The sequence below is a fragment of the Martes martes genome, assembly GCF_963455335.1.
Source record: "Martes martes genome assembly, chromosome: 3".
NCBI classification, from domain to species: domain Eukaryota; kingdom Metazoa; phylum Chordata; class Mammalia; order Carnivora; family Mustelidae; genus Martes; species Martes martes.
The window spans coordinates 14719517-14733884 of record NC_137890.1 but is presented as its reverse complement, the minus strand read 5'-3'; the positions used below and the strand labels follow the sequence as shown (position 1 = coordinate 14733884).

Sequence of the window (14368 nt, the reverse complement as noted above, 5' to 3'; positions counted from 1 at the left end):
CTCCCACTACCTAAAATACGAAGGCCAACAAGCAGCAGGGAAGATCACAAAATGGGAGACTGCTTAATGAAATCAACTATTACACTAGCCCGCAACCCATGAAATGCAGAACTGCCCTTAACCACTGAAAACCCAGAACGGCACCTCAGAGTGATTCTGAACTGCAACAGAGCTTTACCAGCTCTGGCGTACAAAATCATTTCTCATGTCTCCAAAACAGCATTGTGCCAACAGGCGCGTCTAGAAAACCAGAGTAATTTTTTTGGATTTCAGATTTTTTTTTGCTGCCAGAAAAAATTCAATGTTTAGGGGCGCCTGGGTGGCTCAGTCTGTTAAGCGTCTGCCTTCAGCTCAGGTCGTGATCCCAGGGTCTTGGGATCAAGTCCCACATGGGGCTCCCTGCTCAACAGGGAGCCTGTTTCTCCCTCTCCCACTCTCCCTGCTTGTGTGCCCTCTTTCACTGTGTCTCTCTCTGCCAAATAAATAAATAAAATATTTTTTTTTTTTACAAATTTTTAATTAAATAAACAAATTCAAGGTTTACTTCTGGTTGTGCTCTCACACCACGGGCTGCCGGAGCACCGGCCACCAAGACACAGAGCCCTGGTATCCTCTCAAAGACACAATGGGAATGCCCAGCACGGGTGCTGGTCACCAGGCTCATCGAGGCCATGGTCTCGTTTTCTACTGGAAACCACCAAGATCCTGGCTGCGTCACAGCACAAAGTGGTGAGCATCCTCCGGGCAGGAGCCCAGCGCCCCACACCGGGTGTGTGTGCCCCCCATCCTGGGGTTCTACCCCAGACTGTCACTGTGCGGCGGCCCCAGGCTGGCGGCACGCCCTATGTCTGGGGGAGCGCCCACACGCCGGTGACCTGGGGTCCTCATCCTTGCCCAGCAAGTGCAAACCCACACAAGACCCACAGCCACCATCTCTCCTCGGGGAGCCAGGGGCACCTGCGAGTCACAACAGAGAGAGCTCGACCTCTGCCTGGATCACTGGAGTCCCACCCGAGGCCCCAGGCTTCCTGCTGGTCGGTCTCCAGGAGCTCATCGAGAACGGGGTCTTCTGCACACGAACTCAGGCACCAGGGCGGCCCCACGAAGGGGGGTCAAGAGTAGAAGGTGACCTTCTGAAGGTGTCCAGGCCCATCTAAAGACAGCACGTGCTGCTGCCGCGGGTGTCCACCCTAGCCACCTCCAGCGACCTGGGGACACCGACACTGGAGTTCTGCCCAAATTTACTGTCCCCGGTCTGACTTCCTGCCCAGGGAGTTCTTAGCATCATACGTTCATGCGCGAGCCAAGTTCAAGATGCACATGTTGGAGACCCTGAAGTCTGAGCTCTCGACAAGCCTTCCTACCACCGGGTGAGCTACCAGTCATGGACATGGTCAGGCTCGTGGTCTAGAGTCGGAGCACCCGGGGGCCAATCGCGGCTCTGTCCTCCATGCTCTGTAGGAGCCTGGCACTCCGTGGAACGACCTGGCACTACACGGCCTCTTTCCTATAGTGCGGATAAAAGCAATACTCGCCCTCTCGTCTGAGCCACCCAAAGGAATGAAAGTATTATCCATATAGATCTTTTTTTTTTTAAGATTTTTTAAAAGTTATTTATTTGACAGAGAGAGAGAGACAAAGCAAGCATAAGCACAAGCAGGGGGAGAGGGAGAGGGAGAAGCAGACTCCCTGCTGAGCAGGAAGCCCAATGTGGGGCTTGATCCCAGGACCCTGCAATCATGACCTAAGCCGAAGGCAGATGCTTGACCTAGAGTCAGCCAGTGCCCCCTTGCAGCGGTTTCTGAGACTTCTCAAGTGCTCATTACTACACTACTACTATTACTACAGCACTACACTACTGCCAGTACAGCTGCGGCCCCTGCCGCCACCACCAGGAGAATGAGCCCCTGCTGAAATTGCTACTAATAGTGCTATTACCACTCGTAGGAACTACTACTGTTGTTGCCGTGACTACAGAATATGAGCCTCTGCGGCCGCGAGTGACACTACCACCGAGTATGTCTCTACTGCCCCTGATGCTGGCAGTAGCAGTAATACTACACAAAGTAGAGTGTATATACACGGAGTATAGTGCAGTGTGATACACATAAGCAGCGGCCCACAACAGCAAGGAAAACCAGAAGCTCGGTCCAAACTGGGCCACAAGGGCCACCCTTTGAGAGCTGCCATCTTCAGCTTCTTCAACCCTGGGCAGCAAAGAGAAAGGAGAGAATCAGAGGCCGCAGAGGCAGGCCTGCTCCGGATATGATCCAGCACCCGACTCCAAGGACACCGGTCCCTGCCCACGCCCAAGCAGACACCAGACATGGGCCCCAGGCACATGCCCAGGCTCCAAGGCTGCGCGACAAGCCGACTCCATGAGCACTCTGCTCTGGAAGGTCAGCAGCCACATCTCCTCGGGAAATCCCGCACCCACAGGCCACAACAAACCCCAGCTTGTCACCCTGCGTATTTCGAATGGAGACCTACAGTGACGGCATAGAAACACCATCACTGGGGCATAGAAACACCATCACTGGGACATCAGTACACAGGTCAAAGCCAGGCTGGGACAGCCTCAGCGTGTCCTGTCCCCTCTCCCAACACTCGCCCAGGCAGTCCTGCTGCTTTGCATCTCCACCCAGCCCGTCACAAGCCACGGCAGATCTAGGTGCTGCTCGGTGTCCCATGCATACGCCCCCACCCTCTGGCCAACCCCCTTTGTCATCCAGAGCAACTTCAGTCTCCCAGGACCATCCGTCCCCTGTCGGCTGACAGACTGGTTTGTTGCAGTTACACAGGGCAGGGATCACACACCTACCCACCGCCCTTCCATACAACAGAGGCTTTAACCAGACAAACCAGCCAGCCCACCCACCTTGTGCCCAACAAAACACACTTATGACAACTCACTGCCCTTCTCCACCTAAAACCACCTTTTCACGGCAACCGCAACTCCCGCCCCTACAACTCTCCTACACTCACAGGGCCATCAACGTCCCTAGGGCAGGACAACAGTGCGACAGAGAGTGGGGCCAGCCAGGTGGAGTGGAGGCACCCTTCCAGCAGCTCACAGCCCAGACCAGTAGGTGCTCACGGCTCTCACTGGCGCTATGCCCGGGAGAACACGGTTTTACTGGATAAGCTTGACTGAGGCCCATCGGGCTAATGGAGTCACTGACCTCCTGGCTTTCTGCCTTTGCTTTTCCATTCCAGATCACTCCTAGAATAGCTGCCGTGTCACGCTACCAAAGCTCCCCTTCCAAGCAGCGATCCACGCCAGTAGTCAGCGACAGGAAACCAGAATAGGGTGGGGCACGAAGCCTCCAGAATTCGTGGCCCAGAGCTCCACCACCGAGGGGGTTTTGGCTCAGAGCATGTGTCCAGCTGGAAAGGGGGCAGCCCAGAGAACAAGGCACCCTTGAGAACTCTGGCCAGCTCCAGCCCAGACACAGGGCCCGGGGTTCTGATCCCCTGGAAGGGGAAACACAAGAAAACCTGCTTGGGGAAAGCATTTATCAGATTTGGCCTAGTCAAGTTCACTGTAATTTGCTAAACACCTAATAAACTGTTTTATGTTATTCTGGGCTCTGACCCAAATTTACTTCCTCCAAATCAGAGGGCAAAAATTCCTTGAGGTTGGGCAGTCTTCTCTGGGTCAAGGGTCACTCTCTCTCTCTTTTTTTTTTAAGACTTCATTAATTTCTTTGACAGAGAGGGATACAGTGAGAAAGAGAACACAAGCAGGGGCAGTGGGAGAGGGAGAAGCAGGCTCCCCGCTGAGCAGAGAGCCCGATGCGGGGCTCGATCCCAGGACCCTGAGATCATGACCTGAGCCGAAGGCAGAGGCTTAACCATCTGAGCCACCCAGGCAAGGATCTCTCTTAGCATTTATAACATTTACTGAGAGCCAACAGCATCCTAACAGGGCATAAAACTTCTGGGCCCTATCCTCCCACAATACGGCCTTTCAATCCGTTAAAAGAAAAATAGTAACCCCCTCCCCACCCCCCGAGTATCCACCCATTCTGAAGATGAGCACAACCGCTGAGCCATGGGCATCACATTTCCCAGATGTGCGCTCTCCTCAGACGTTGAGGTCACTTGCCTCTGTCCCCAAGCATGTCACCCACCTCAGTGCCCACCCACACGAGGACAAACAACACACGGGCCCATGAAAGCTTTTACCTCAATGAGCGTAAAAACTCCCAGAACTACATAGGATTTCCAGTAACACTTTATGATCGCTTTCGTTAAAGAAGGCTTCCGTGCGTCCTTCTCGGCTCTCGAAACTTCTTTATCCCAGCACCTGCAAGGAGAAAAACCAAGCGTGGTGAGAAACAGCTCGGCTGACCAGAAGGCAGAACGGGGGAGGCGGTCGACGGGCCCCCCGGGGCTGCCTCCCCGGCCCTGGATAACTGTTTGCAGCCCGCCCCCCCACCATGAAAGACATGTGGGGCGGAATCTGAAACACCAGAAAAAACATGCCTTGAGGGGAAAAGTTCCAGTCTCAGGAAACAAGTCGCAGCCAAGCGTGGCTGGACTGACAGCGCCAGGCGCAGGCCAGGAAGCCCGACCGGCGCACAGACGGCCTCCTCCGGCGAGACCGTCTCCGGGGACAGAGCCTGGCATCCAGGGCCTTTGAGGCTGGCAAGCTCCACGCCACAAAAGCACGGGAAACACAGGTCATCCCCGAGCCACCAAAGGAGGCTAAGCCCGGGGACAGCCTAAGGGGGAGGATGGGCACGATAGGAGGGAAGGAGGCTCTAGAAGGGCCTAGGGGAAGGCAGAAACCCTCTCAAACCATGAGACACATAGAAGGAATTCTCACTGCGCCGTACCCTGCTCCTCCCTCCTGGGGCTTACCCTTGTAGCTCCTCTCCCAGATGCTTCGAGCGATCTTCTGGGAGCACCGAGTACATGTCATCTTCCTCTAACCTCCGTTTGTGCCCAATTTTAAACAAGGGGTTCAGCCACCTGTGAAGAATTAAAACAAATCAGGCATCTGTCTAATTAGAATCCCACATTCATGGAGTTTAAAAAAAAAAAAAGTCTATAAAACAAAATAGCATATGATTTCACTTCTGTGTGGAATCTAAAAACACCAGAAACAGACCCATAAATACAGAAAACAAACTGATGTTGCTGGAGGGGCAGGGGAGGGGAACGTGCAACAAAGAGGGGTCGGGGGTGCAGGCTTCTGGTTACCGAGCACGAGTAAGTCACAAGGAGGAAAGGTACAGCATAGGGAATAGAGTCAGCGGTGTTGTAACTGTGGTGTGTGGTGGCAGATGGCAGCCACGCCTGGGGCGAGCACAGCACAACCCACAGAGGCATCAAAGGGTAACATGGCACAGCTGAAACTAATGTGACATCTCGGGACAACTACACTTCAGTTTTTTGAAGGTCTACATCAGAGATATTGGGAGGGAATGAATACGTGCTTACACACATGCGCGCGCGCGCGCGCACACACACACACACAGCTCTACCCACTGAGAAGTCCCAGGAGCAGGGACATACCAGAAGTAAAAAGTAAACCCTATGACCCAGCAATTGCACTACCGGGTATTTACCCCAAAGATACAGATGTAGTGAAAAGAAGGGCCATCGGTACCCCAAAGTTCACAGCAGCAATGGCCACGGTCGCCAAACTGTGGAAGGAGCCGAGACACCCTCCAACAGACGAATGGATAAAGAAGATGTGGTCCATATACACAATGGAATATTACTCAGCCATCACAAAGGATGAATACCCAGCTTTTCCATCAACGTGGACGGGACTGGCGGAGATTATGCTGAGTGAAATAAGTCAAGCAGAGAGAGTCAATGATTATATGGTTTCACTTACTTGTGGAGCACAAGGAATAACACGGAGGACATTAGGAGAAGGAAAGGAAAAGTGAGTTGGGGGAAATCAGAGAGGGAGACAAACCATGAGAGACTGTGGACTCTGAGAAACAAACAGGGTTTTGGAGGGGAGGGGGGTGGGGGGATGGTTGGCCCAGTGGTGGGTATCAAGGAGGGCATGTATTGCAGGGAGCACTGGGTGTTCTACGCAAACAATGAATCATGGAACACAACATCAAAAACTAATGATGTACTGTATGGTGACTAACATAATAAAAAATAATATAAAAAATGTATTCCAGGCCCCAAATCTTGGATTTTTTTTTTTACCATACATAGTTACAAAAATTGTTTTTCTTATGATGAGAACTTTTTTTTTTTTTAATTTATTTGACAAAGATCGCAAGTAGGCAGAGAAGCAGGCAGAGAGAGAGGAGGAAGCAGGCTCCCCGCCGACCAGAGAGCCTGATGCGGGACTCGATCCCGGGACCCTGAGATCATGACCTGAGCCGAAGGCAGAGGTCTTAACCCACTGAGCCACCCAGGTGCCCCCTGATGAGAACTTTTAAAAGCTACTCTCTTAACAACTTTCAAACTAATGATGTACTATATGGTGACTAACATAACATAATAAAAAATAATATAAAAAATGTATTCCGGGGCCCAAATCTTGGATTTTTTTTTTTTTACCATACATAGTTATAAAAAGTGTTTTTCTTATGATGAGAACTTTTAAAAGTTACTCTTAGCAACTTTCAAATACACAATACAGAATTATTAACTATTGTCAGCATGCCGTCCATGACATCACCGCGACTTAATTTTATAACTAGATGTTTGTGCCTTTCGGCCCCCTTCACCCAGATCTGGGTACTTTTCTACCTTTCTTCCCTAAGAGGAACCAGGTCTCCTAAAAATGTCCGATTCCAAGGTTGGGGAGGTTGATGAGCGCCCTAACTATAACTTAGCTTTCCTAACTGTAATTTAAATGCCTGACATTAAGCTTTTGATTGCTGAGGCAGCCACTTCAAAGACGGCCCTCTCAAAGGAAGACATTGCCAGCCACATGGGATAAAGAACCAGGCCACCCAGACCGTAGCTAGTGGTCCCTCCTCTTTTAGAACTCACATTGACCTAGATAACTGACCCTCTGGCCACTCACTGGCTTTTCCATTACTGGGCTTTAATTCCCTCTTATGTTTTAAATTCACCAATAAAGAGTGAACTCACGAAACCCCAGGCACCCCTCTCCTTGACAGAAGGAGTAAAGACAGAAGCCCAGGGGCGCCTGGGTGTTAAGCGTCTGACTTCAGCTCCTGTCACGGTCCCAGGGTCCTGGGATGGAGCCCCGCATCAGGCTCCCTGCGCAGCGGGAAGCCTGCTTCTCCCTCTCCCACTCCCCCTGCTTGTGTTCCCTCTCTCACTGTCTCTCTCTCTGTGTCAAATAAAGAAATAAATAAAATCTTTAAAGGCAGAAGCCCAGATCCCGGTGTGTGTGCGTGCATGCTTGTGCTCCCAGCACCTGGTCCATGTGGGCTCCAGGCACGCTCCAGGCACCCTCCAGGCACACCCTGCACCCTGTAGGACCCGTGAGTAATAAACCTTCTCTTTACTAAAACTCCCTAAAGGCCATTGCTGAGACTCAACTTGCAACCCCAGGAAACCGCAAAGGCTGGTCTGGCCACGGGCATAGCTGCTAGAGTGAAACGCCTACAGGGCCTGGCACGGAGTGCCCCCGGGGCGAGCAGGGTCCAAGTCATTCCTAGAGACAGTGCCTCTTGCACAGGCTGACACCAACACAGGACAGGCAGAGAGAAGTACAAGACGGGCCTGGAACATCGCACACCATAAAATAAGGAAGCGCTCCGGGAATCACGAGGATGTGCCCGAAGGCCAGAGGAGACAGCTCGAAGGGCTCTGGCCAGACAAATCCGGGATACTTCCAGCATCAAATAAATAAATAGCAATGAGTCACACCATTAAGGAACAGAAGAATCCATGAATCCTTACTGCCACATAAACGGGAGGGGCGGCAAATTCTAGAATGCAAATACAGAAGGAACCGCGGAATTAGGGAATGACCGATGAAGTTAAAACTCATGGGTCAAAGCGTGATGTGCATCACGGTATTTATACAATTTCAAATGAGCTCTACAAGTTACTAATTATGAAAAGAAAACAACCGTACCGAAGATCTACAGAGCCCTACGCAGATGGATTACACGTTCCAGAAATGACAATAATGAACGCAGAGACAGCCCAGCAGTGAACAGCATCTCACTGATGTTGCCAGAAAGAACATTCCAGAGGCCAGACGACAACCCCACAACCCGGGAAAGTAGACCTCCTTCCTATTTCTCTTATTCAGGGCCTTATCCCTAGCACAATACCGGACACAGAAGGGCGGCTCAGGAATGTTTTGCTGTTGAATCAATGAATTCCATGAATCACAAAAGAAGTCAAGAGAGAAACTGAGCTTCAGGTTTTGCTACTCCTGGTAGCTTGGTGCCCTGAAAAACCCCAGTCCAGGAGGTAGAAGGCTGGGCTCTAGTCCCAGCAATGGTACTGGGGACCCCGCGGTCCCGGACTGCTCCCTGCTCCAAGGTCAGGACCTCCACGACTGCTGGTCAGCCAATACCTCTGCGTCTCAGTTTCCTTCCCAGACAAAAGCATCAATCCGTGTGAGCTTTCCCACCAAACCGGTTTGAACCATACCGGGTGGTTTTCCCTGTGGAAAATGCTGAGCCAATTAGCAGTGGGGCGTACCCGGATGATGACACCGTGCCCTGAAAGGCCGTCTTTGAAATTCTGCTGGCAGAGGAAAAGATGCTCATCACTGGAGAAAAGCAAATCAAAAGCCCAGTGAGACAGAACCTCACACATAGGAGCAGGGCGACTATCAAAAAAGAAATACGTAACAAGTCTGGCAAGAATGTGGCAGAGCCCTTGCCTGCGGCCATTGGGAAATGCAAAATGGTGCCACCGCCAAGGACAGACGTCACGATTCCACTTACTCGAGGTACTTAGTCTAATACGGACAGCAAGCAGAACTGCGGTTGCCAGGGGCTGGGAGGCGAGGGGAAAAGGGGAGTCCGTGCTTAATGAAACACTGATGCAAGATGAAAAGGGTCCCGGAGACGGGCTGCATAACAACGTGAGCAAGCTTAACCACCCCAAACCGTGCACTTATAAATGGTTAAGATGGTAAACCGTATGTTATCTGTATTTTACCACTATTTTTTAGAAGTTAATGAGAAAAAAAATTCTGCCGGATGTGTCGTAGGTGGACCTCAACTGTGCCAACTTTTTGGTTGTATGACCTGGAACTAGCCATAGGACCCCTCAGTACTGACCTCCGGCAAACACCACGTGAGGCTGCTCTGGTCCGTACAAAGACCCACCAAATACCAACCTGGACGATGACAAAGCTCTTAAGAAATCACATCCGGACCCCCTTAAAAAGGCTCTAATAACTTAGATGAAGTCACTCAATTAAGAAAACTTCCTTTACCCCAGCTCTTGATTTAAAGACCCTCCCCATCCCCTTCAGTGCCCAAATCCCAAAAAGCCAGGCTGAGCGCCACAGACACCAACAAGGGGTTTTCTTTTTTTCTGACGGTTTTCTTCTCCATCCGATGGCGAGCCTACTTTGCGCTACCAGCTAGGTAAGGACCTGGACGTGTAGACCTGAGTCAAAGACCTCTGACTCCCAATGTATCCCCAGGGATACTCAGTCGACAATTCCAGACCACCGCCGAATGAGCCATCTTGCAACTCAGCTCTCCCCCAACAACCCTTCCCTCCCAGCTTCCTCACTCTCCTTCCTGCCTCCTGCAGAGCCCTGAACACAGCAGGGGGATTTCCTCCAGTCCGCCAGACTGCAGGACTGTCAGCCCCTCGGGGCAACGATGACTCACATACCACTTGCCACCTGCATGACCAAACACAGAGCCTGGCTCGTCACAGTGCCTGGGCACAGGTGCACGGGAAGGCAGCCAAGGCAAGAATCCACCGGTTACAAGGTCGGAACCCCCACCCTGCAGGTGAGCTATCCTCAAAACGGGTCACTCCCCCAGCTCGCTCTGCTCCCTCCATCCCCGCTCCAAGCTGTGGACTCTGCAGAGGCTTCTGACCTCGACTTTGGAGCTTCCAGGGCTCACGGCTGGCCTTCCTGTCTTCCTCCTCTCCAGCAGCTGACCCAACACCTCTTTGTCCTCGTGTTCCTCGTCTCCACATATCTCTCCACACCACCACCAACCCCGAGACCATACAACCATCACGCATGGATTACCATCCTAATCCCCTTCTATTAAAAAAAAAAAACTTGCACACAGTTCAGTACCAGTAAGAAGAGTCATGAGTAAGCTACTGCTCCTGCAGGCCAGCTCCCAAGACTGGGAAGGGATTAAAGCGCCACTGGCTGGAACTAGCAAGGATGAGACAAGCGGCTGGTGATGCCCTAAGAAGTCACTAGAGCCAGCCAGGCCGGCGCTAGCCACACGATCATCCAATCATCCCCAAGATCCCCTTCTAAGCCCAAGAGTGCCTGGTGCTGCCTCTTCCCCGATCATCTGGCCAATGGGCTGGTTCAGTGAAACAGGCACTTCTGTTTCCAAACTGTTGAACCATATGCCCCATAAAGGAGGACACTTTGTCCCCATAAAGGAAGCTCTTCCTTCCAAGCCACCACCTACAGTCTGGTCCCTGGCCCCAGACCTCCCTCCCAGCCCTCCCCAAAGCTCTCTGCAACTCCCTTTGACTGGCAAATTGCCCTGTGCCCTCAGCTCTGCCCTCTTAGCAGAGCCCTGGCTGGCCCCTGGGGACACAGCTTCCTCGAAGCCTCCTGATGCCCTGCAGTTTCCCAAGTCCATTTTCTAGCCCCATGCCCTGCCTGTGCCCTCTAGCTGTCTACACCCCCCCACACCTGCTCTTACTGCTACAGACACATTCTGTCACTCTGTCTTCTTTGGGACTTCAGCACACCAGGTTCCTCCCCCAGCTCCTTGCATCATTCTAAGTGATGTTCACACCCAACACAAAGGGCACCCCAAGCCCCAGCTGCTCACATTTTTTATCTCTTCTGGAACCTTCCTGCTGCTCAATCTTTTTTTTTTTTAAGATTTTATTTATTCTTTGACAGAGAGAGAGAGAGAGAGAGAGATGGTGAAGAGAAGGAACACAAGCAGGGGAGTGGGAGAGGGGGAAGCAGGCTTCCCGCTGAGCAGGGAGCCTGATGTAGGACTCTATCCCAGGACCCTGGGATCATGACCTGAGCCGAAGGCAGATGCTCAATGACTGAGCCACCCAGGCGCCCCTGCCTCTCACTCCTCTTATGAACACATCAAGGACGGTCTTTCGGACCCCTGCGGTGGTCACCGATGGCTGTGATCACTCACCTGCCGTCCTCGCACTCACTCTGCAAGCCAATGACTGGAGGGCAGCCTTGTGCTTTCCCTAGGGGACAGCTGTCCACCCCCAGCCTCCCAGTATCATCCAACTGCCAACAACCAGACCTCTCCCGCCACACCCAGGATTCCTACAGCAAAGCACCAACTTGCCACCTCCCGTCAGATGCCAAGAGGCAGCCCCTTCTAACCACCACAACGGAACTCCCGACTTCCCTGACAAACCGGTCTTCCCCCGATCTCTTAAGTGTCAACCTCAAAGAGCCCACCGCTTAAACCGGAAACCCAGTCATCCCCAGATGCCTCCCTTCCCCTCAGCCAACCCATCAACTCAAGCCATCAGCTCGTCCCCCGCAACTGACCTGCTGACCCCACCCGCCTGTCTTTACTTCCTGTAAAAATTAACAAATTTCTCTCAATTCCCACTGCGACATCTGAATCCAGATGTCCACGCCTGCTCGCACTCTCGGTTTCCGGGTCCTTCGACAGAAAAGCCAGAATGACTTCTTAAAAACACAAAGCCATGTGATTCCCCTGCAGCAGGATGACGCCCAACCTCCTCCCGGGGTCACGTGTGCCCGGGGTCCTCCCGGCTCACCGGCCGCATCTCCGGCCCGGGCCCCCTGGCTCAGTGTTCCTCCTGCGGCGGTCCCAAGTCCCGGCTTGCCGCTCCCTCTCCTGAGAACAAGCACTCTTCCCCATTTGCTCCCACGATGGTACCTGCTCGTCTCCTCCAGGTCCCAATCTCACGGTCATCCCCACTGCAAGGCCCAGGCTACCTGCTCTTAAAAAACCAAACACACCCTGATTCTCTACTTTATTTCCCTCTTCTTTCTTTACCCCTTTACTACAACTTATATGTTCAGAGAAAAAAAACCCACTTTTTCTGTCTTTCTCCCTTCTAGAACAAGAGCTCCATGAGGGCAGGACACAGTCTTTCTGTTCCCCGTGCCTGGCCCCTAGTGGGTCATTCTGAGTAAGTGAATGCACAGCTCTCCCCTGGGTGAGAAGCAGGGGCAGAGGACACTCAGACAACCCTCTGTGAGCTCTTGTATGAAAGGGGAATGTGCAGGTCAGCCGAGGTCAGTAAATCATTCAACAAGTACCCGAGCCCCAATTAAATAAGTCATTTATTGTTCAAAGGATGCATTTTAAAGCACTCCTAGCTGTGGCTAATTATTAGTCATTGGGTTAATTTTCCCTGGAGATTCTGCCTGCCTGTCACTGGGGGCTCCTGTGGTCCAGCCTGGGGGCTCCATCAGGGCAGAGCTGGGGGGACAAGGGGTGGAGGGAAGTGGGGTTCTAAGGTTCAAGGAGACCAAGAGCAGGTCCTGGGGTGAGGGACAGAAGAGAGGCACACGGATCTCACGGTCAGACCCACACTAGCTCACTGGAACCCCCTTCCCCTAAAAGCAGGAATTCTCAAGCTTGGCACTGCCGACCTCGGGGCTGGACACATCTTAGGTGCAGGGGCTGTACTCCAGAACGACCAGCAGCACCCCCGGACTCTACCGTCAAGATGCCAATAGCATCTCCCCTTCCCAAGTTGCGACAACCAAGAATGTCTCCAGAAATGGCCTGGGTGACAAAATCCCTTGGGTCAGAACCACTGTCCTGAGCCTTTTCTCTTTCTAGAAAAGCCACTTCCCTTCAAATGTTGGCCCCAGACGGTCACCACAGGGCATTGATAGCAGTCCCCTAGCCACCAAAACAAGGATAATGGTACAAACCCATTTCTCTGTTTGTTGGTCCAATTCCTCTCCGGGAGCTCACCGCCCAGGTTCAGCAAGAAGGGATTTATGTTGAAGACTGACAGTAGGACACGACAAGGGTGATCATGAGCTCTGCAGAAGATCAACTTCTTGGCTTTTTTCAGATCACTCACCCGTGACTGATCTCCTGTCCAGTATAGATTCTCAAAGTGGGCTCCCCAGACCAGCAGCATCAGCATCCCTGCTGGAAATGCAGACCTTCGGGCCCCATCGCAGACCCCTGAGTCAGAAGTTCTGGAGTGGGGCCAGCCCTCTGTACGCTCCCGACTCCCCCAGGTGATGCAGACACAGGCTCAAGTTGGAGACCGTGCCATACAGTGTGCCTGGCACGACCATCAGGAGACTCTCATCTGGGACTTACACCAAGAGTCCCAACGCTGGCCAAATATCAAAATCCCCATCTCAACCTGGAGAGTTTTAAAACCAAGACCAACAGATGGCAAAGCCCCATCCAAGACTGAATCAGAGTAAGCCAAGATAGAACCCAACTGGTTGGCCTTTTCCAAAGGTCCCCCAAGCCTGGCCAGTTCTGGCCATTGGCCAGATCCAGGAACCATTGGCACCATGAAGAGTAGAAAGCATGGACAGCTGGAGGCCCTCAAAGGAGGTTTGGGAGGGTTACCAAGAAGAGACAAAGCTTTTGAGTAAAATTCAGGAGAATCATTTGGAGGAGACAAGGTGAGAAAGAGGAAATTTTCAGAAAAACAAAACCAGATATGCAAAGACATACTGCCTAGGAACAGCAGGTTCAAAACTGCATGGGGTCTGGTGTGGTAATGGGGTAACCAAAGGTCTTATATTAAAAATGAACTTTATACTTTATCCTAAAAAAGGGAAATAGTACAAGTTTTCGAGCCACTTTGTTGATGATGGACTTTGGAAGATAAGGAAACCAGTCAGGAATGTGACTTGAAAGAAACATTAAGAAAGGACAATAAGGGGCTCCTGGGTGGCCCAGTAGGTTAAGCTTCCGCCTTTGGCTCAGGTCATGATCCCAAGTCCTGGAATCAAGCCTGGTAACGTGCTCCTTGCTTGGTGGGGAGTGTGCTTCTCCCTCTGCCTGCTGCTCCCCCTGCTTGTGCTCGCTCGCTCGCTCTCTCTGACAAATAAGTAAATAAAACCTTTCATTTAAAAAAAAAAAAAAAGAGAAAGAAAAAGACAATAAGCCACATTCCTTCATGGGAGGAAACTAGACCCAATTTGCTCTTCCAGCCTTATTTCCCTCTAGTTAAAATAAATCTCACATCCCTTTGCTTGGTCCTAACTCTGGGACTGCCACACCACCAAAAAGATAAATCACATAATCAATAATCAGAGTTTAAAATTCAACATCCTATCACT

The 14368-nt window shown here is 51.8% G+C and overlaps 1 protein-coding gene across 2 annotated transcripts in view; it reads right to left on the bottom strand.

Annotated features, from left to right (window-relative positions):
- The window catches only part of ABCC4 (ATP binding cassette subfamily C member 4 (PEL blood group)), a 250147-nt gene that overhangs the window by 205094 nt on the left and 30685 nt on the right, over positions 1–14368 (bottom strand). For both annotated transcript variants that reach the window (XM_080798652.1, XM_080798653.1), the window contains exons 2-3: positions 4867–4977; positions 4189–4309 (exon numbers count right to left, since the gene is read on the bottom strand). In XM_080798652.1, the coding sequence (XP_080654778.1) occupies positions 4189–4309; positions 4867–4977 (232 nt within the window). The remainder of the gene's footprint in view (positions 1–4188; positions 4310–4866; positions 4978–14368) is intronic.